At 64.9% G+C, this 21,392-nt stretch overlaps 1 protein-coding gene across 2 annotated transcripts; it reads left to right on the plus strand.

Moving 5' to 3' along the window:
• Nucleotides 1-3,725: 3,725 nt before the first annotated feature.
• KCNQ4 (potassium voltage-gated channel subfamily Q member 4) lies at nt 3,726-21,386 on the plus strand. Of its 2 annotated transcripts, none has more exons than XM_038160562.1 (14): nt 3,726-4,103; nt 12,655-12,745; nt 13,322-13,448; nt 14,172-14,347; nt 14,417-14,542; nt 14,612-14,749; nt 14,859-14,954; nt 15,152-15,240; nt 16,269-16,424; nt 18,788-19,008; nt 19,096-19,198; nt 19,286-19,417; nt 19,570-19,708; nt 19,824-21,386. In XM_038160562.1, exons 1-14 carry the CDS (start codon nt 3,838-3,840, stop codon nt 20,040-20,042), a joined length of 2,079 nt encoding a protein of 692 aa, XP_038016490.1. In that variant the 5' UTR covers nt 3,726-3,837; the 3' UTR covers nt 20,043-21,386. The 2 variants fall into 2 exon arrangements, with proteins under 2 accessions (XP_038016490.1, XP_038016491.1); XM_038160563.1 differs by having other exon boundaries at nt 19,296-19,417; nt 19,824-19,961.
• Nucleotides 21,387-21,392: the final 6 nt, after the last annotated feature.

A 21,392-nucleotide genomic window follows, 5' to 3' on the forward strand; every position in this document is an offset into this window, starting at 1 on the left:
GTGTGGAATTGGGCGGGAAAATGTGGTCATGTTCAATAAAACCCTTCTCGATCAGATGCACAAAAATAGGGTTTATTGAAGGCACGGGAAGAGCCTCAGAATGGAATCTTCTCCTCGGACACGGACGTGGGCAAAGAGCTGAGTAATAATCATGGATGTGAGAGTGTATTTAATTAACCTCATTAGCATATACAAGATGTGGATTTAAATATTGAAATAAACCTTAATGGGGCAAAAGTTATTTTTATTTCGGTGATAGCAGAGGTAAAGCTTTGCCTGCTCTCCCAGAGGACAGGATGGGTGCTTTGGGGACGTCGTTTGTCACAGGGACTGGAACCCCGGGCACTGACAGGAGCCAGACCTTCCCTGCAAGGACTCACGGCTTCCTTTGATCCGCCGAGGGGACCGCGGTGACAGATCGGCTGCCGTGGGGTGGCACAGAGGCAAACAGAGAGAGGCTGGGCGAGCGTGGCACCCGCGGGGGGCACATCGGCCCTTCTCTGGGTGACGCGGAGAGTGCCACCTCCCTGCCGGGCAAGTGCGACAGGAGCAGAGCTGGTCACACCCCCGGGGACCCGGGATGAAGCTGAGGAGGAGGAGGAGGCGGAGGAAGAGGAGGAGGCAGCGCTTCCCTGCCAAGGAGCGGTTCGCGATCCCGTTTCTCCTCGGGGTGCTGAGCTCAGCACCGGCCGCTGGCATCGGGCACTGCCACGCTCGGTTTGCTGCGGGCTTGGCTGCTGACAGCTGTCCCTTCCAGGGCTGCTGTCCCCTCCAGGGCTGCTGTCCCCTCCAGGGTTGCTGTCCCCTCCAGGGCTGCTGTCCACCCCCAAAGCTGCCACCTCCGGCCACCCTTTTCCAAGGAAAACTCACTGCGGTGGAGGTGACGCTGCCGCTGCGGGTCCAGGATCCCCCAGGGACGCTGGGGCAGGGAAAGGCGCTGCTGGTGAGGGCTCTGGAGTCACCACCTGCAGCCAGCGCCACCAAGGTCCCCTTCCCTCGGGGATCGGCTCTGCCTCTTCGCTCAGCTCCATCTCCGCAGGACCTGGCACGACTGGAGGGGTTTGGTCCCAGCGCTGGCGAGCCCGGCAGCTCTCGGCGTCCTCGTCCACCCTTCCTTCCCCTCCTCCGGAGCTGCGGAGCGGAGCCGAGCCCCTGCCCCGTCCCGCTCCCTGCTCCTCGCCGAGGCTGTGCCCGAGCTCCGGGCGGTGCCGCCGGAGTCGCTCCCAGCTCGGGGACAGCTCCGGGACCGGGCTGTGGGGTGGCTTTGGGGCAGAGCAGCCCCCAGCCCGGGGTTCCCCATCCCGCAGGAGCCCGGGCTGTCCCCAGGCGCTGCTTTGTCCCCGCGAGCGGTGCCAGCGCCGGTGCCAGCAGTTAATTGCCCTGGGATGGGGCCAAGCCTCCGGCTGGAGCAGGTGCTGCGCTGCCCTCCCCGCTCCCCGCGCCGCTGTCACCGCTGTCACCAGCGCTCCCCACACCGCGACAATGCCACCCCTGGCACCCCCGAGGCCGCTGTCCCCAGCTCTGCCCATCCCAGTCACCCCAGTCAGGCTCCCCCGCTCTCAAGGGCTGGACGAATCCTCCCCTCCTCGATGTCCCCCCAGTATCCCCCACCCAGGGAGCCAAACTGGGGCTTTGCCCCGGTCCCCGTGTCCCGGTGAGGGGTCCCGGCTGTCCCTGGTGCCACAGCCCCTGTCCCCAGCCCCGCAGCCCTGCAGCTGCATTCCAAGCCTGCAAAACTTACTGGAAATCCTGTGGATGCAAATCCTGGCCGCCGGTCCGTGCCAGGAACTCGAGCTGCAATCCCGAGAGGGCAGCAGGCTCCAAGCACAGAGGCCTCCCCCTCGCCATTCCCGGCCTCTGGAATCCTCTTTAAAGTCTCGGCAGGGCTGGGGACACGAGCGGCTCTGTGGGACCCCCAAAGCCGGGCAGGTGTGGGGTAAAATCAGCAAATCCTGGGATGCCTTCCCAAAACCTCCAGCCATCTGACGGATGGGTTGGTGCCATGTTGATTCAGACTGCCTGGCTCCATCCCAAAACCTCCCAGCTCCCAGATCGATGGAGGTTCCCAGGGTCTGGGCGGGTGATAAGGTGAGAATGGGACCTGCCCGCGGCGTGTGGTGACCCCCCAGCCCCAGGGAGACCCCAACTCCCGCCTGCCCCTTGAACGACCGAGTCCTTTCCAGGTCACCTCAAGCCTGCCCCCTCCGCAGCCCCGAGGTTTCAATCAATCCCAGGTGAAACCGAACCCTCCAGCGAGGGGAACGCGCCGCTCCAAAGGCAGCGGGATGAAGGTCAGGGTGCTCCCGCTGGAGCTGCTGCCGGCAGCGGCCAGACGAGCTGGGGGGATGCTCCGGGAAGCATTTTTTGGGGGGATGCAGGAGTTAGAGATGGATGGAGGGGAGAATTTCGTTTGGATTCCCAGCGTTTCAGCCTCCACGGCTCTTACCCCGTCTGCGTGGGGGTTTTGTGGCATCCTTGGGGGCGATTGTGGGTTTAACAGCATCATTTCCTCCAAGTAAATAAAATTGTCTATTTATTGTGTGTGATTCCCGAGACCTCCCAAATCCCGCAGTGCTCACGAGGGCCCCGTGCTGTGCCAGGATCTCTGCTGCCACTAAATAATTCACTGCCCGAAGCCCTGAACTTCATCTCTGCTCCGGGGGAAGCTGGAGGGGTGGGGTGGGAGCACTCGGATTCTCCAAAGGTGCGGGAGCACACGGACCCAGCTGGGATCCAGCTCGGAAAGGGAATTCCCTGTCCCTGCCTCAGTTTCCCGCTGTGTTGGTGGGAGGTTGAGGTGGAAGAGCAAAGGGCTGCACTTGGGAAACACTTGGAGCCCGGCTCGAGGCTGAGTCTGCGGAGGATGGGAGGGGATGGGATGCTCCATCTCCTCCGGGGATGCTCCATCTCCTCCGGGGATGCTCCATTTCCTCCAGGGATGCTCCATCTCCTCCGGGGATGCTCCATCTCCTCCAGGGATGCTCCATCTCCTCCGGGGATGCTCCATTTCCTCCAGGGATGCTCCATCTCCTCCAGGGATGCTCCATCTCCTCCGGGGATGCTCCATCTCCTCTGGGGATCCTCCATCTCCTCTGGGGATGCTCCATCTCCTCCGGGGATGCTCCATCTCCTCTGGGGATCCTCCATCTCCTCTGGGGATCCTCCATCTCCTCCGGGGATCCTCCATCTCCTCCGGGGATGCTCCATCTCCTCCAGGGATGCTCCATCTCCTCCGGGGATGCTCCATCCCGTGGGGACTGGGGGGCTCACTCTCGCTCCAGGACGCTCCACATCCTCTGTTTGGGGTGTGCTGTGGGATCCAGTCTGGGATGCAATTCGGGATGCGGTTTAGGAGGCAGTGACGTGGTTTGGGACGCGATTCGATTTGGGATGAGGTGTGGGATGAGGCTGGGATGTGGTTTGGGATGAGACTCGGCTCGGGATGCTGCGCAGGGCGCAGTTTGGGCTGAGCTGTGGGACGCAGCTGGGACGCGGTGCCGGACGCGGATTGGGATGCGGTGCCCCAGGATGCCCCAGCGCTCTCCCCGTCCCCAGCACGGTCCCGTCCCCAGACCGGGGGTGACGGCAGCCCACCCGCCGCCCCGTCCCCTCCACGCCCCGCGCGGCGCTTTCCCCGCCCGCCCCGTCCCGCGGAGCCCCGGGGGCGGGGGCCAGGTACGGCGGGGCGGGCCGGCCCGGCGGGGCGGCGGCGGGGGAGGGCCCGTTGGCGGCGGCGGGCAGCTAAAGGCAGGTGGCCCCGGGAGCTGCCCCGGGCTGGCTCGGGGGTCCCGCGGCGGCCGGGGCCATGCGGCGGGCGGCGGCCTGAGCGGGGCGGCCATGGCCGGGGCGGCGGCGGCGGGCGGGGAGCGGCGGGCGGCGCTGACGGCGGTGCGGACCGAGGGCGCGGGGACCCCCGGCTCCGGCAGCGGGACCCCCCCTCCGCCGCCCCCGCCCCGCCGCCGGGGGCTGCTGGCGGGGCCGCGCCCCGGGGCCGCCCCCCGCCCCGCCGGGGCCCCGCGGTGCTGCCGCCGCCGCCTCCAGAACTGCCTGTACAACGTGCTGGAGCGGCCCCGCGGCTGGGCTTTCATCTACCACGCCTTCATGTGAGTACCGGGCACCGGGGGGGAGCCGCAGGGACCCGCACCCCACCGGGGCTGCCCGGCGGGGAACGGGCGCTGCCGGCGAAGGAGCGCCGGGGGTACCGGGAGAGCCGCGGGGCTCCCAGCGAGCCCCCCCGGGCTCCACCGGGAAGTTTCTCCGCTGCGTTCGGCGGGGGGACGCGCCGGTGCCGCTCCTGCCGCCGGTCCCGGGATCCGCCAGCCGGGGCGGGGGTCCGTGGCGGAGGGTCCGGGACGAGGAGATGAGCGCGTCCCCGGGGGTGGGACTCAATGCCCGGGGTGGCCCAGAGCCCCTTCCCGCTGGCACCGCGTCACCGGCCCGCTCTGCCGCCGTCCCTGGCCGGGGTCTCTGAGCGTGGGGGGACCCTCAAAGGCAGGGCACCCGCGGGGGTGGCAGCTCCGGGTGGCAGCGGGGACCCTCTGCTGTGCTGTACCTGTAGCGCTGCTGGGACAAGGCACAGGTGCCACCCCAGAGCCGTGTCCGGCTGGGATGGGGACAGCGGGGGTGATCTTGTCCCTGCTGCGCCCCGAGAGCTGCGCCCATTGCTGGGTCACGGTCGATGCCCGGCAGTGGAAATCCCTCTCCAGGGCCAGAGGGCTGTTCCCGGAGCACACCTGCTCCTTTCCCTGCTCCGGCTGCTTTCCCAAGCTCTGCTCCAGCTTCCCTCGCTGGATCTGAGCATCCCACGGCTCCTGGCACGCGGGCTCGGCTCAGGGCTCAGAACAGCTTCACCCCCTCGGGCTTGCTGCCTCGGGGGGGCTGTGACAGGGAGCTGGGGGGTCCCCAACACTCCTGGAGGCTGCACGGACAGAGGGGGCTCCATTCTTAGGATTGTCCCAAGCCGGGAGCCGGTGGCACTGCTGGGGACACTGCTGGGGACACCGCCGGGACAGCACAGCTGCAGCCGTGGGGCAGGACGCGTTTTCCCTCTTTGCCCGGCGTGTGCCAGGTGTGGGCACGGACCTCCTGTGAGGGCATGAGCCAAAATTTTGCCTCCTTCCCTCTCGCCTGGAGCGGTGCCGCGGGGCTGCGTCGTTCCTGGGGTGCGGGAGCCGGAGCTCGTTAAGAGGCAGGAAAATGGGTCTTGCCTAAGTTAGCACATCGAGCTGGCAGCAGGAATTTGTCACTGGAGGAAAGGGCACCTGAGCTCCCCAGGGAGCCGGGACACGAGCCCGGGGCCCATTTGTAACCGCGCCTCCACAGCGGATTCCCAGAGCCAGAATCCCTGCGTGGAAAATCCCACCCTGGGAAGAGCTTCTCCAGCAGGGAAAAGGCAGCCAAAGCCCCTGCCAGGCCAGGTAGCCGGGATGCATTGATGGATTTACACACCCATGGATGTGGAAAAGCCGTGCCCCTGCCCATCTCCCAGCTGGGATATCCCCCCCTGAGCATCCTCCAGCGGTTTGAGCCTGGTTTACCCCAAAAACACCCGCACGGCACAAGCGGCCCCATTCGCAGAGCCCCCCCAAGCCCCCCCAGTCCCTCCCCTGCCACCCCGGCGTGCCTGGCCCGCAGCTCCCGGGCGCTGGGCTTTGTTCCACAAGATGTGCAGCCGCCGGCAGCAGCAGCCAAACGTCTCCAGCCTTTGCTGGGGAGGTTTTTTGTTCACTTGCTCGCTTAATTTTAGGGCTGAGGCAGCTGCAGGGCAGAGTCCTGCCAGGGACCCCCCGAATCCTGTGGGAAGACGCCGCAGTGGGTGCAAGGTGCAGACATCTGTTCTGTGAAGCCTCTCCCGTAACGTTGCTCATTTCTGGCTTCTTCCAAGTTTTTTGTTGTTTTTTTTTTCTCTCTCTCGCAGCAGATGGGAGCTGCGAAGCTGTTGCAGCGGCTCTGAAGTTGTCGGGGATGATTTGCGTGCCGCAATCCCTGGGTTTTAACAAAAGAGGAGGAAGGTGTTACCCTCTCCCCTTCACCCCCCCGAGGCGTGGGAGGGGACGGAGCCCCCGGCCCGAGGTCGGGGCAGCGCTGGTGACACAAACGGGTCCCCTGCGCTGCCTCCCCCGAGCGGGCTGGCTCCGAGACAGGGCTGCGAACTGCTAAAATGGAAATACCCGCTGAGAAGTGACGCGCTTCCCTCCGCGGGGCCGAGCCCGTCGCGTTTCTTGACCGACTTCAGCCCCATTCTGCCGGCGAATCGATCCCGTTGATCCCAAATCTTAGCCCAGCACCTGCTCTGGGCTCAGCGCTTTGTTTTGCATCATTTCTGCATCTCCCCAGCCTGCTGGCAGCTCTGCCCGGGGGGCTGGGAGGGCTCGGAGCCGCTTTTGGGGTCTGACGGATGTCCCCAAAGTCCCCCACGCTCCGGGAAGGGGGTGCTGAGGACCTGGCAGCCCGTGCCGGTGGAAATCCGAGGTTCCGAGGTGTCCCCAGCCCCTCCAGCCCCGCGCTGCCCGTGCAGGGAGGCGCTGGCCGGCCTCACCAAGCCGCGCCTCGCCCGCTTGGAATGAGAATTCCCAGCCCTGGAGCTTAGGGAGCAAATCCGGGAGGGAGCCCGGAGCATTAAGCCAGAGGCTTTAGAGCCAGGAGGCAAAATGAGAACTTCCTTTTTCCAATCTCCTCCTCGCTAGCGGGCGGGAAGGCTCTTCCCTGCTCCCGGCAAAGCTGCTGCGGGCTTGGCACGGGCACGGCTGCGTGCCCGAGGGCAGGGGCTGCCCTGCCAGGGGGTTTCTGCAGCCTGGAGCTGCTCCACGAGGTTTTCCAGGTGTCCAAGTCCAGCTATCCCCATGGCGGCTTGTCCCTGCCCACCCTCCAGGCCCCCCAAATTCCCGGCGGCTCCCGGGCTGTGCTGGTGCCGATGGTTACGAAACGGCTGCTGGGTGCACCAGCAGCTCGGCTCAGCACTTTTGCCGCTCCTGGAGGAGCGTTTCCATCCGCAACAGTTTCACCTGGAGCAAATTAGGGAAGCCTGAGCCAGCAGCACCAGGAACAGCCGCATTCCCCCGCCCGGAGCAGCGTCCCCCGTGCCAGGCCCAGCTCCCTGTGCGGCTGTTGGGGTTTATTTCCCATCTGGGAGAGGAATTCTCCTGAGGGGACGGACGGGAGCCTTGTCCCTGCTGGGTGTCTGGTGTCCTTGTGGGGACAGAGGGGTGGCAGCTCCCGGCAGAGTGGCAGGGCAGGCCTGGCGCTGGGCGAGGCACGCCAGGCACGGGCTGTCCCTGCTCAGGATTGGCCTCCGGAGGGAAATCCCGGCTGGTTTGGGATGGTGGCAGTGGGATGTGTCCCCCTCCGGCCAGGGACGGTGTGGTGGCATCCCGTCCCTCCCCGAGCATCCCTGAGCCTGGCTCCTGTTCCAGGACGGGGCTGTCACCTCTGCCACTCCCCGACCGTGTCACATCCCCCCAGCACTGCTTGGAGAGCCGGAAAACACCCCCCTGCCACGCTGGCAGTGCCACCATGGCCAGTGCCCGGCCCTTGCCAACACCCCCGGGGCAATTCCTAGGCCTGGAGCCCGGCACGGTTTGCAGGAAAATCCTTCCCTGCTCAGTGCTGAGTCCCCACCGCCTGCTCGGGAAAACCTCTTGGATTCAACTCTTCAACCTCTCTTAAACTCCTGAGTTGAGCTCCCAACCCTTCCACCTCTTTGAATTTTGCTCGTTGAAGGCTTTTAACTCGCTGTCACCGCTGTGTGCCCCAGCTGGGTGGTGGCACGGCCACCCCAGAGGGGCTGGAGGCTGTGCCCTTCGAGCAGGGGCTGCGCCCCCAGGGCCACCTTGCCTGGGGCTGAAACGGGAGCTGCTTCAGGGGCACTGCCAGCGGCAGGAGAAGCCGGCACAGCACTTTCCCAGCCCGATGTGGTGTCACCGGGGCATAAAATTAAGCGACTTCGGCGCAACATGAAACGGTGCATTGATTTTTCCTTCTGGTTTTTTTCCTTTTCCCCTCTTCCCTCTCCCTCTGGACCCCCCAGGCCGGCACAGGAGGTGCCAGTTTGGGTGCCCCAGGGGGTGCAGGGGTGATGCTGGAGAGTTTTTGGTTCTTTGTCCCCCTCAGCAATGATCCCAAACCTCCCCTCCACTCTTCGAGGGTCCCGGCTTTGGGGCCACTCGCACCCCTGTTCCCCAAATGTCCCCACGGCCCAGGTGCTGGCAGAGGGTGACAGCCCCGCTCTCTCTGTGCTGGGGTGCCTCAGAAAACGCTCTGGTTCCTTCCCCCCCTCCAGCCCGCTCCTTGCCAGATGATCCAAGAGCAAAACTATCCCGGCTGCTCCGTGTGAGCCTCTTGGCACCGCCGCAGGAGCCTTGTGACCGTGCTCCCCGCGGGCGCGGCGGGGCCGGGGCGTGCTGGCTGCCACCGGGGTGCCAGCTGATGCCACCAGCAGCATTCTCCTCCCAAACCACCAAGGTTTTAGGGCCGTGGACTCGCTCGCTCTGTGGGATGTCACCCTGAGGGCGCTGCCATGGGGTGTGGGAGAGGCTCCTCATCCCAGCTCTGCTCCCAGCCTTCCCCAGGCTGCTGGGGACATCCCGTGCTGCCTCGGCGCTGGGGTGCAGGGCTCTGGGAGCATCAGCCCCCCGAGAACAGCCCGGGGCCGGGCTCGGAGCGTGTGCCAGGCTCTGCTGTGCCTCCGCCGGCTCCGGGCTGCGGCCGCGCTCTCCCTGCCCGTGGGGAGACACTCGGAGCTTTGCTGCTTCTCTTCTGGGCGGCGTGGGACGCTCCGTGCCATGGTTACGGGCGCAAACAGGGCCGCCACAGCCCGGTTATTTATATCCCCCGGCCGCCTGCTCCACCTCTCCTGGAGGGCTGCGGGCCGAGGGCCGCGGATTTATGGGACGCGCTGTTTATACAGCTGCAGACGGAGCTGAACCTGGCGGCCTGGGGAGCCGGGAGGGTGAAACACCATCCCCATCCCCCTGGAGCCGCGCTCGGGCAGTTTGGGTCCAAATGCCGAGTTTCCAGCGGTGGCACAGCTGGAGGGTTCGGCCCAGGCGCGGTGATGATGCCAGGGAAGGGATCCGTGCCATCCCGGGGACGGTTTGCTCGCTCACCCTGCAGCTGAGCTGTTCGTCCTGCGGTGGGTGGTGCGAGCCTTCCGCCGAGTTACCGCTGCCTGTGCCCCCGCCGGGGCATCCCCGCGGGCCGAGGGCAAAGAGGGACCGGGACAGCCCTGCCAGGGCCGCTGCCACCCGGGGAAGGCAAAGCAAGGACAGGGACAGCCCTGCCAGGGCCGGTGTCACCCCCATGCCAGTCCCAGGGGGAAGGCAAAGCAAGGACCAGGACAGCCCTGCCAGGGCTGGTGTCACCCCCATGCCAGTCACAGGGGTTTGGGAAAGTGGGGATAAGGACAGCCCTGCCAGGGCCAGTGCCACCCCCGTGCCAACCCCAGGGGTTTGGGCAGAGCAGGGACTGCGACAGTCTAGCCAGGGCTGGTGTCACCCCCGTGCCAATCCTGAGGGTTTGACAAAACACAAGGGCATCCGTGCCAGGGCTGGTGTCACACCCGTGCCATCCCCGGGGGTTTGGGAAAGTGAAGACTGGGACAGCCCTGCCAGGGCCCGTGCCACTCCTGTGCCAATCCTGAGGGTTTGACAAAGCGGGACAAGGACAGCCCTGCTGGTGCCAGCAGCACCCCCGTGCCAACCCTGGGGCAAGGGTAAAGCAGGACAGGGACAGCCCAGCCAGGGCCGGTGCCACCCCCGTGCCAGCTCCGGGGGTCTGGGGATGAATCCTGGCAGGGCCGGGCTGCTCCATCCCCATCCCACCCCACCAGCTCCGAGGACCCCGGTCCCTTGGCTCGTCCCAGGCTGTTTTGGGGTGCAGCCCCTTTGCCCGGGGGTGTTTGGGGGGCACTGGGAGCCGAGCGGTGCCCGCCTGCCCGTCCAGGGAGGCCGGCTTGGCCCTGCTTCCCCTGAGCTCAGCAGCTTTCCCGGCTCACCTGTTCCTGGGCCCGCTCGGGCGGCAGCAGATGGCGAAGCCCACCCTAATGAAGATTAATTGAGGAGATTTCGCCTTCCCTGCCGGGTTTTCATTACTGTTTTGGGGAGGTTTCGTTGCTGCTGGGGCCGGGCTCTGCTCCTGCCGGGTGCTGTCCCCGTGTCCGTGCAGCGACACGTGCGGGAAAGGGGGGGATGGAGATGGGAATTTTATTGGGGAGAGGGGAAGCACCGGCTCAGCCTCTGCTCCCTCCATCCCCCGGGATGGGGGAACCCTGCAGCTCCTGTCCCCTTCTCTCTGCCCTCTCCCATCCCCCTGCCAGCCTTCCTCGCTTTTCCAGCTCCTCTTGGAGGGTGGGAAGAGCAGCGAACTGGGATGGGAGCCTGGCACTGCCGGTCCCCAGGGGGCTTTGATGGAGGGCTGAGGGTGTAAAACCCCCCCTGGGTGCTCGGTGGAGCGGCTGAGAGCAGAATTCCTGCCCTGGAGGGATGGGCGATGCTGGTTCCTGGCTCCCCTCGCTGCCTTCAGGCATCTGACCCTTCCCTAAGCCGCTTAAGCGCTGCCGGCAGCCGGGACGGGGCGTTTGCCCAGGCTTTACGCTTTAATTCCTAGCAGGTGATGCGTTCCCAGAAAGTTCCTTTCCCAGCCAGCCCCGTGGGACCTCTCATGCCTGAATCCTTCCCCAAATCCTACGGGATGCCGCCTGGGAGGTTTCCCCACCCCTGCAGTGGGGGCAGGTTTCCATCACGGTGGTGCTCCAGAGCCAGGGCCACCCACAGCAAAGTCCCCTCAAGCACGGGGACCCCCTCCCTGCTGGCTGGATGAGGCGAGGGGCACAAATCTTTGCAGGCTGGGAGATTTCTGCCTCCTCCTCTGCTGTGTGCTCCGCTGCCTGTGTAATTGCCTGCTAAATCCTGCTTGGGTAATCTTTTATTGCTGATGATGCACGAAGCTCCGAGCTCTGGGCCGTGTTTGCTGCTCAGCCCAGAGCCTGGCACCCCCTGCCCGTGCCACGGGGGTGCCGCCGTTCCCTGGGGGGGTTCACTCCAGAACTGCTGCGCTGGAGGAAAAAAAAAAATCCCAATTAATAATTCAGAGGGAGAAGGAGCCGGCTCCAACCTTCTGCGGATGGGGAGCGCCCAGGAGAGCAGCAGCGCAGTGAGGACAGGGTGGTGACACGGCTGTGGCACCCCTGGCCCCTTCCTGCCTCCAGCTCTCCCTCCTCCCTGCTCGGCATCCAGCCCTTCTCCCGTTCCTGAGGATTTTTCTGCTGTCGGTCCCACCTCTGGCAGCATTTTGGGGAAAAGGACCCAGCTGTCCCCTTCAGGCTGTGCCACCCCCATCCCCCTCATGCCAGGGCTGGGTTGAGAGCCCTTGGTCCCACATGGGGCTGTGGGGTCAGTGGGGAGGGGTCCTGGATGGTCCCACTGAGGGGCAGAGCATCAACCCCTCTCTGCTGTGTCCCCTGGTGCCTTCCCAGTGGCACTGGGACAGCTGGGACAGGATTCACCCCTCTGATGGCCCAGGCAGCTGCTTCTGCCCAAAAACCCCACACCAACAACATGAAGAGATGGGAACGTCCTCCCGAGCAGGGGCTGAGCCCCCACAGCCCCAGATTAACTCAGCAGATTTCTCCTTCCCCAGCGAGTTTCCATTCTTGTTTCGGGGAAGTTTCATCCACCCCTGGTGGCCCCCGGGCATTGTCACCATGAGAACTCAGCCGTGGGGCTGAGATGGGTGCCACCAGCTCGAGGACAAGGTGCCAGGGCCACCAGGGCTCAGCCAGGCTGTGCCAGTGCCACCCAGCGTGGTGTGTCCATGGTCCCCGGTGTCACCCAGCGCGGTGTGCCTGTGGTCGGTCCCCAGTGCCATCCCAGTGCGGTGTGCCCGTGGTCCCCAGTGCCATCCCAGAGTGGTGTGCCTGTGGTCCCCAGTGCCACACAGCGTGGTGTGCCCGTGGTTGGTCCCTGGTGCCACCCAGCGTGGTGTGCCCGTGGTTGGTCCCTGGTGCCATCCCGGAGTGGCAGTGACGGAGCAGTGAGTGGCCCTTTGCGTCACGTGGGCCGGTGGCACAAGCCCTCCGCTTTCCTTTTTTAGAATCGCTGGATCAGGGGAAAAAAATGTATTTTTGGAGGTTTCATTTGCTTCAGCTTCAGAGTCGACTTTCTTTTTTTCTTTTTCTTTTCTTTTCTTTTCTTTTTTTTTTTTACTTCCCCTCCTGATTCTAAATGGGCCAAAGCCCCTCGTGCCTGAGCCTGGCGCTCGGGGAGGAGCCGCCTCAGAGCTGTTCCCGGGTAATTTTCCCCTGGCTTGACACTTCCCAGGTGTTGCTGGCAGGTCCCCACGGTGGCAGTGATGCTGGGGACAGTCCCGAGGAGCTCTGCTCCCCTTCCTGCAGCTCCAGAACCCTCCACAGTGCCGGACCCCCCGTGTCCCTCCCTGCCTTTAATTAAGAAGCTGCAGGGCTGCGGCAGAGCTGGCACCGAGCCCCACGGCAGCTCCGGGGCTCCCCAAAGGCTCCATGCCACCATCTAGAGGCAAAATGTGTCCCCAGTGCCTCTGCCACGGCCTGGGGAGGTCTTGATGGGGGATTCAGGCTGTGAGAGGGGTGGGCTGGGGTCCCCTGGCTGTCCCTGTGTCCCCACTGACACTTTGTCCTTCCAGATTCCTCCTCGTCTTCAGCTGCCTGGTGCTGTCGGTTTTCTCCACCATCCAGGAGCACCAGAAATTGGCCAACGAGTGCCTCTTCATCCTGGTGAGCGATGCAGGAGCGGGGCTGCTGCTCAGGTTGCCTCTCCCCACTTTATATCCTGAAAGAATCGGGCAAGACCGCGGGCAGAACCCCTGCGACCTCACCACGAGCCGCTGATGGCCCGATGGCACCTCGGGGGTGGCCTGGCCATGGGTGTCACCAGGGCTCGGGGTGGCCCACCCCGCCATTGTCCCTCCGTGCACCAACCTCTGGAGCACGAGGGGCTAAAAAAGGCAACTTTCCCCCAAACTGTCAGAAAGAGCTGACGCAGGGACTTCTCGCGAGTGACGGAGACTAAATTGGGAAGGTCCTTGTGACTTTCCTGCGAGTAAGCAGAACGGGGGCTTGTTTGTGCGAGAGGTAGGAGGACAATGCTGACAGAGGAGGAAAAGGACCCAGCTCGGGGCGAGGAGGAGAGCAGCGATTCCCTCACAGCCCTGACGGCTCCTCAACTCCCGGGGGGCTCCGCCGGCCTTGCCGGGGCCACCCCGCGCCGCGCTCAGCCCGGTTCACCTTGCCCCCCTCAAATCCGAGCCCCTCCACTCTCCCTACCCCCTTTTCTCCCTTTTTCCCCCTCAGGAGTTCGTGATGATCGTGGTGTTCGGCATGGAGTACATCATCCGCGTGTGGGCCGCCGGCTGCTGCTGCCGCTACCGCGGCTGGCGCGGGCGCTTCCGCTTCGCCAGGAAACCCTTCTGCGTGATAGGTACGGGCTGGCACCGCCGCCAGCTCCCGCCGCTGCAGCGGGGCAGGGTGGGAGAAACGCGCCAGCCTCCTTTGAGGCGTCTCCGGCAGGAGCTGCTCGGAGTCAGGCCAGCGGAGCGGCCATTGCAGGCCCGAGCACGCGGCACGGAGAGCTCAGCGGGGGAAGGACGGGAAGGGTTTGGTGCGATGCGTTCCAGGGAGGTTTGTTCCAAAGAACGCTGAAAGGGTCAGGGACAAAGACAAAACCGTGTGGAATAATTAGCGTTGACTCCGTGATTGCAGAAGGCTGATCAATCACTTTAATACACTATAATTCTTAATAAACCCATCGCCCTTACGGACAGCCCGATACAGTTTTGACCTAATTGGTCCTTTAATTAAAACACCATCACCACTGGCCAATTAAGAAACCACCCTTTGGCAAACAAACCTCCGTAACACATTCCGCACGTGCGCAGCACCGGGCGCAGCAGGTTAAGATAAGAATTGCTTCCCTTTCTTTTCTCTGAGCTTCTCACAGCCTTTTCCAAAACCATGCCTGGGAAAGTTGTGCCTTGCTCTCTGCGGCCGGAGATATTGATATTATGTATATTAATATTTATATTATTAAAATAATAATATAATTAGTACAACATCATAACTTCGCAGGGGATTTTACTGCTGATTTTTATGGGCGGAACTCGGGATAACCCACACACCTCCCCGAGCCTCTTTGTCCCCTCAGATTTCATCGTCTTCATCGCCTCGGTGGCCGTCATCGCCGCGGGCACGCAGGGCAACATCTTCGCCACGTCGGCGCTGCGCAGCATGCGCTTCCTGCAGATCCTGCGCATGGTGCGCATGGACCGCCGCGGCGGCACCTGGAAGCTGCTGGGCTCCGTCGTCTACGCCCACAGCAAGGTGAGAAAAACCACCCAGGGATGTCCCCCGGTGCGTCCCCGAGCGCGTCTGAGCCGCCGTGCCCCGCAGGAGCTCATCACGGCCTGGTACATCGGCTTCCTGGTGCTCATCTTCGCCTCCTTCCTCGTCTACCTGGCCGAGAAGGACGCCAACGTCCAGTTCGCCACCTACGCCGATTCCCTCTGGTGGGGCACGGTAAGCTCGGCCCCCGCGGCCCCCCGGGGACAGGAGGGGACGGGGCCGTGGTGGGGGAGCGCCCTGCAGGCCCCCCGCTGCTGTGCCCCCGGGCAGGTGACCCTGACCACCATCGGCTACGGGGACAAAGCGCCGCAGACGTGGCTGGGCCGGATGCTGGCGGCCGGATTCGCCCTGCTCGGCATCTCCTTCTTCGCCCTGCCCGCCGTGAGTAGGGGGGAGAGGCTCAAAATAGGGGGGGGAAAGGGGCAGAGCCCCCTCTGTGTGGGGCCCGGTCTGTGCTGGCACCCACGGCGCCGTCCCCTCCTGTCCCCAGGGGATCCTGGGCTCCGGCTTCGCCCTCAAAGTGCAGGAGCAGCACCGGCAGAAGCACTTTGAGAAGAGGAGGACCCCGGCGGCCAACCTGATCCAGGTGAGGCAGTGACATTCCCGGGAATGCTCCGCTGTCCCCTCCTCTGCTCTGCCCATCCAAACTCCCGGCCCCGCATCCCGCACGGACATCCTGCGGGCTGCTCGCTGCCGCCTGTGGGGGCAGGATGGATGGAGGGGTCCGGGGGGAGTTCTCCCATCCCGATCGATCCCGATTCCCGGGAATCTCGGTCCCTGCAGGCTGCCTGGCGCCTGTACTCCACGGATGCCAGCCGGGTGTACCTGACGGCCACGTGGTGCTACTACGACAGCCTCCTGCCCGCCTTCAGGTAGGCAGGAGGGGGTGAGGGCTGGGGGGCTCCCGGGGGTCCCCGTGGGGATGAACAGCCTGGGAAACCAGGAGGGACCTTGCGGAACCCCCAGGAGCTCGGTGGGGTCGAGCAGCACCGGCAGCTTCCCAGGATGGGAGTCTGCTGAAGGAGCCTCCTTCATCCTCATCATCCTCACAGCGCCCATCCCATCCCCTCTCACCCCATCCACCGCCTTCCTCCAGCAGCACAGGGAGCGGGGTGGTGCCTCGGGGACCCCACGGTTGTGGTGGTGGAGCTGCAGCCAGACAGGAGCTGGTTCCAGGTGTGGACCCAGCTGGGCACGGGGGGATCCAGCGGGAGCCCCATGTCCCGTTCCTGCAGCGTGTCCCTCCCGTGATCCCTGGGATTTTGCCACTGTGGGTGGATCAAAGGCTTCCCAAGGGATTGCCAGACCTCTCTTCCAGATCCCGAGGGTTTGGCACATCGCTGTGAGCGTCCCTGCCCTCCTGCCTGCCCTGCTCTGGCCGTGTGACAAATTCATCCTCCTAATTTTTCCAAAGGCAGAGCTTTCAGCAGCCACAGCCCCGAGTCCCAGCTTCCCGAGCATCACCCCGGATCCTGGGAATCTCCGGGGGCTCTGCTGCCCCTCCTGCTGTGCCAGGAGCCGTGTTCCCTGCAGCGGGATTCGCACAGAGCCAGATTCCATCCCTGCTGGGTCTGAGCTTCCCCCTTCTGGCCGGAGCCCAGGATCTGATGGTGACAGGTCCCCGTGTCCCCACCCTGTCCCAGGTTTGTCCTTGCCTGATCCACCCCCCTCAGCACGTCCAACCCTTCCTTCGGTGCAGTCCTGTCCCAGGGCCCTTCCTCACCCCCAGTGAAGAAACCATCTTTTGAACAAAAACGCTGATTTTTTTTGGTTTGGTTTTGCTCTGGTTTTGCTCTGGTTTGCACTCAGGAGGACCCAGCGTTGCTCAGCCTCGCTTTGCCGGTTTTGTTTGCTTTGGAAATTTTAATTTCTCCCCGTTTTTATTTCACCCCGACCTCAGAGAGCTGGTCCTTATGTTTGAGCATTTGCACCGGGTCCGCAACGGAGGATTTAGGAATTCAGAGGTGAAAAAATGGCCTGACAGAGCCCCACCACCCTATCACTGCTCCACCCCTGCCCAGAAAAGCTTCAGCCTGGCCGTGTGCTCAGGGGACAGGTAGGAGGGGACAGCCCCCGTGTTCTCCCTCCTCTCTGCTCTGTCCCCTCTGCTCCTCTGTGCCCTCCTGGGATGTCACTGTCGCTGCCAGACCAGAGCCCGGGTGCCACCACCCCAAAGGGTCCCTGCTCCCCACTGGTGCTGGGCATCCCCCCTGCTCCTGCTGCTGCTCCTGCTGCTGCTCCTGCTGCTGCTCCAGCTCCATTCCAGCTCCAGAAGGGACAGATCTGATCCCAGGGGACACTCAGGGCTGTTTCGTCCTCCTGAGGTCACCTCGCTGCCCTCTTTGTGTGGCTGTGACCCCAGGATGTGGCACAGGGTAACCGAGAGTGGCAGGAGACCCCTGGGCAAGGGCAGTGGTGCCATCCCGGCGGGATGGAGCCACAGGAATTCCAGAGCCCGGGAAAGAGCAAATCCCAGAGCCTGGGGCTGGGAAGGGCTCCCGGAGCTCGTGAGGAGAGAAGGGAGGGCTTGAGGCTGCCCTGCTGCTGCTGGTGGCTGCTCTGCACCGTGTCCCTCGTCCCCTCTGCCCCAAGAGGAGATCCCAGCGCGCCACCCCCCAGGACATCGGGTTAGGTGGGGAGAGGCCTCGTGCCTCAGTTTCCCCCGTGATGCCACATCAGCAGGGCTGAGGCTGCAGGTGTGGGGCTGAGCAGCACCTGCTCCCCCAGGTGAGTTCGGGGCTTGGGGGGTTCCTCCCTGGCCTCTGTGACCGAGCAGGAACCGGCAGGGGAAGGACCGAACCCCCCCTCGGGGGCCTGAGCCCGCCCATCTCCCCCGCGAGCACCACCTCTCATAACATCTCATCTTCTCTCTCTCCTCCCTCTCCCGCTCACCCTCCTCCTCCTCTCCATCCCTCCACCCTCCCCCAATCCCGCCGTGCCCCCTGCCCTGCCCCCAAGCTGGAATGAGGAGGACGCGCAGCCCCCACAGGTGTTTACGCCTCAGGTAACGCTCGCCCCCGGCGCGGGGAGCCCCCAGCCGAGCCCGGCGGGGCCACCACCGTCCCTCTGCTCGGGGACCGTCCCCAAATCCTTCCGGCAGAGCCGAGACGGCGCCCAGGTGTTTATGCAGGACCTACACGAGCATCGTGCCGTGGCAGCGGCAGCGGGGCTGTGGCACCCGCGGTGGCACCGCGGGGGACGGGCGGGCGCTGGCCCGGGACGCTGCGCTCCGCGCCGCCCGGGGCTGATTCTCTTTTCTCCTGTGTCTCTGCCCTGCCCCTCCAGCCCCATCTTTAGTGGTAAGAGGAGGCTCTTGCAGACGTGGGGCACGTGGAGACGGAGGTACCGAGAGCGGGAGCCTCGGGATGCATGGATGCACCCCCTGCCTGCGGCATGGCCAGGGCTGGGACCGGCCCACAGGGGGTGGAGGCGGAACTGGGGGTCCCTCGGCAGGGCAGGGGGGCTGTGCATGGCCTGGGCTGAGCTGTCCCACTCTCCCTCGCTGCCTCAGTTTCCCCGTTGTGTTGCGGATGAGCATGGGCTGGTGGCAACCATCTCCAGCAGCTGGATAAATCCCGTAAATCCCATCAATCCTATAAACCCCATAAACCCCAGCTGTGTCCTGCAGCCTGATTCCCAGGCTGGGAATGTGTGGGATGTGTGGCAGCCCCCCTGCCAGCACAGGGAAGGACTGTGAGCCCCGTGCCCTGCCAGGACCCTGCCAGGACCCTGCCAGGATGCTGTCTTTATCCCTGCCAGGACCCTGCCTGTATCCCTGCCTGTATCCCTGCCTTGCTCTGCCTGAGGAAATCCAGGAGTGTCCCCAAACGCCTGGGTTTCACGGATCCTGTCCTGCAGAGGGTGTGGCGTTCACCCCGTACCCTCCCCAGCTTTAGGGTCCTTCCCCCTGTGTCCCCTTGAGCTGCGTTTGGGGTCTCCCATCGTACAACACATGGGGGTTTGAGTAGGTCCTGCATAAACAATGCCTGGTGTTTCCCTCCAGCCCAAAACTGCGGCTGGGTTTGGGAGCAGAACTCGCGGTAGGGCAGGAGCAGAGCCTGGACTGGGAGGAGGAGGAGGAGGATGAAGCAGCTTGGCCGGGTTTGGACACCCCGTGCCAGCGGGGATGGAGCAGCAGCAGAGCTCTGCTCAGCTCAGTGGTGTCCCCTGCTGCCACGCCTGTCTGTCCCCTCTCTCCCTGTCTGTCACCTCCTTTCTCTGCTCTTGGGACCAAAAAAAAAAAGGGATTTAAAGGGACAACCCTACAGAAACCGCCAGCTCCCGGCCTGGCTCACGCCCATCGCCTGCCGGGGGCTCTCTGCGAGCTCAGCACGGCCACCCCCACTTCAAACAGGGGCCACGCCGTCCCTGTCCCTGTCCCCAGGGCCCTGACGCCGCCCTCCCGCTGTCCCCGCGCAGCAGCAAGATGGGCATCAAGGAGCGGATGCGGCTGAGCAGCTCGCAGCGCCAGGGCAGCCGCGGCCGGGGGCAGCCCCTGGGGCCGCCCCTGCACCGCTCCCCCAGCACCGAGGACGTCGCCGAGGCCTCCAGCCCCACCAAGGTGCAGAAAAGCTGGAGCTTCAACGACCGCACCCGCTTCCGAGCATCGCTGCGGCTCAAGCCGCGGACCCCCACTGAGGGTGAGCCCCTGGGGGACACCGGGGGGGGGCTGCGGGGTTGGGGACAGCCCTCGGGCTCGGCCACCCACCCGCTCTTGGCACCCGCAGCCGACTGCCCGCCGGAGGACAGCGGCGAGGAGAGGAGCTCCCCCTGCGAGCTGACCTTCGAGGACATCATGCCGGCAGTGAAGACCGTCATCCGGGCTGTCAGGTGAGACTGTCCCCTCCCGCGTCCCCCGGCGTGCCCAGAGCCCCCCTGGGCACCCCGTTCGTGCCTCCAGCCCGGCTGCGCCCGCAGGATCCTGAAGTTCCTGGTGGCCAAGAGGAAGTTCAAGGAGACCTTGCGTCCCTACGACGTCAAGGATGTCATCGAGCAGTACTCGGCAGGACACCTGGACATGCTGGGCAGGATCAAGAGCCTGCAGACGCGGTGAGGTGCCCCGCAGGTGGCCCTGCAGGTGACCTGCCCTGCGGTGAGGTGGCCTGGGGGGTGACCCTGGGGGTTCTCCCGCATTCCCCGGCGGGCTGCCGAGCCCTCGGGAGTGATGGGTGGGCTCTGCCCCTTCCTTCCCTCCCGGCCAGCGTGGACCAGATCGTGGGCAGGGATCGGGCGCTCCCCGCGGACAAGAAGGTTCGGGAGAAGGGGGAGAAGCCGGCGCTGGAGGCGGAGCTGGTGGACGAGCTCAGCATGATGGGGCGCGTGGTCAAAGTGGAGCGCCAGGTCAGGAGGGGACACCCGGCCAATGTCGCCGTCCCTCGGGAGGGCCAGCCGAGCCCGCCGCGACCCCTCCGGCGGGGCTGAGCCCGGCTGAGCCCGTCCCCCGCGGCCCCGGCAGGTGCAATCCATCGAGCACAAGCTGGACCTGCTGCTCGGCCTCTACTCGCAGTGCCTCCGCAAGGGCTCCAGCAACTCCTTCAGCCTGGCCGCGGTGCGGGCGCCGCCCGGCGAGCCCGACATCACCTCGGACTACCACAGCCCCGCGGAGCACGAGGACATCTCCGCGTCCGCGCAGACCCTCAGCATCTCCAGGTCGGCCAGCGCCAACATGGACTGAGCAGGAGGCAGCGGGATGGACCCGGCACGGGGCGAGGGGGGAGGCGGGGCGTTGTCCCCTCGCTGTCCCCTCGCTGTCCCCTCGCTGTCCCCTCGCTGTGTTACTTGAACCGAGTCTTCCTCAGCGGGGACACGGCTGCAGCAGGGTGCCTGTGGCACTGTGGCGCGGCCAGCCCACGCTCCTGCGACGTTCCTGGGATATTCCTGGGGAAATTCCTGGGACGTTCCTGGGGATGTTCCTGGGGTGTTCCAGGGATATTCCCGAGGATGTTCCTGGGACATTCCTAGGAGGCTCCTGAGATGCTCCCGGGGATGTTTCTGGGGTGTTCCTAGATGTTCTGAGATGTTTCTGGGATGCTCCTGGGACATTCCCAGGACGCTCCCGGGGATGTTCCTCGGGTGCTCCTGGAATATTCCTGGGGATGCTCCTGGGGTGCTCCTGGGGATGTCCCTGGGGTGTTCCCGGGGATGTTCCTGACTTCCTGTGGGATGACACTCCCCCCCCAGCTCCGGGGTCCTGGGTGCTCCCCAGCTGTGGTGGGGATGCTCTGGGCTGGCCCCATCCCCTGGGGTTTGGTTTGAACCCCATCCCCAGCCCTCAGGACAGGCCCTGCCTGGTCCCCCAGAGCTGAGCCGGGGCCACCACCAGCTATGCAAGGTCCCATCTCCCTCTTGCTGCCAGTGCAGGGGCGTGGGGGCACGACCCAGGGTGGTTTCACCCGTGTCACTGGGGGTCCCCAGTGTGGGGAGCAGGGCACTGTCCCCCCTCCCCAGGCTGCACCTCTCCAGAAGCACAGCAGAGCCTTCTGCCTGCCCGTGCATGCTCCCAGGGCAATATATATATAGAAGATATATATATATATATATATATATTTATGCAATAATGTCTTAATATGCAACACCCCTGGGAAAGAGCAACCCGAGGGGCCATAGGCAATAAGCAACCCCCTGCCAGCTCCCAGGGCTGGACTGTGCTGCCCAGGAGGGCCCTGGAGGCCCTGAGGGGGAAATCTCCGCCCGAGGGTGGCCCTGGAGCCAGGAAGCTGAGCAGGGGCTCTGGGGACAGGCACTGTCCCCAAGGAGCGTCCCTCCCGCTGTGTCCCAGCCCCTGCTCCTGCTTAGGGGATTCCCTCCCGGCTGGCTCCTGCGGTGCTCAGCTTGTCCCTGTCCCTGTCCCTGTCCCCTCTGTGGTCCGGGGAGCACGGGCCGGGCCTGGAGGGGACCTGCCACAGGGTGGTGTCCTTGCATGTCACCTACAGCAGAGCCACGACAGCTCCCGCGCTGCCCCAGTCCCCCGCGCTGCCCCTGCTGCCGGCCCAGCAACGCTGGGGCTGTGCCGAAGTGCCCACCC

Source organism: Motacilla alba, chromosome 23, assembly GCF_015832195.1.
Source record: "Motacilla alba alba isolate MOTALB_02 chromosome 23, Motacilla_alba_V1.0_pri, whole genome shotgun sequence".
NCBI lineage: Eukaryota > Metazoa > Chordata > Aves > Passeriformes > Motacillidae > Motacilla > Motacilla alba.

Coding starts and splice junctions, on each gene's coding strand:
- KCNQ4 (XM_038160562.1), top strand. CDS start 3,838: ATGGCCGGGGCGGCGGCGGCGGGCGGGGAGCGGCGGGCGGCGCTGACG. Junction 15,241..16,268: donor AGCCTCCTGCCCGCCTTCAG/GTAGGCAGGAGG, acceptor CCCCGACCTCAG/AGAGCTGGTCCTTATGTTTG. Junction 19,418..19,569: donor ATCAAGAGCCTGCAGACGCG/GTGAGGTGCCCC, acceptor CCTCCCGGCCAG/CGTGGACCAGATCGTGGGCA.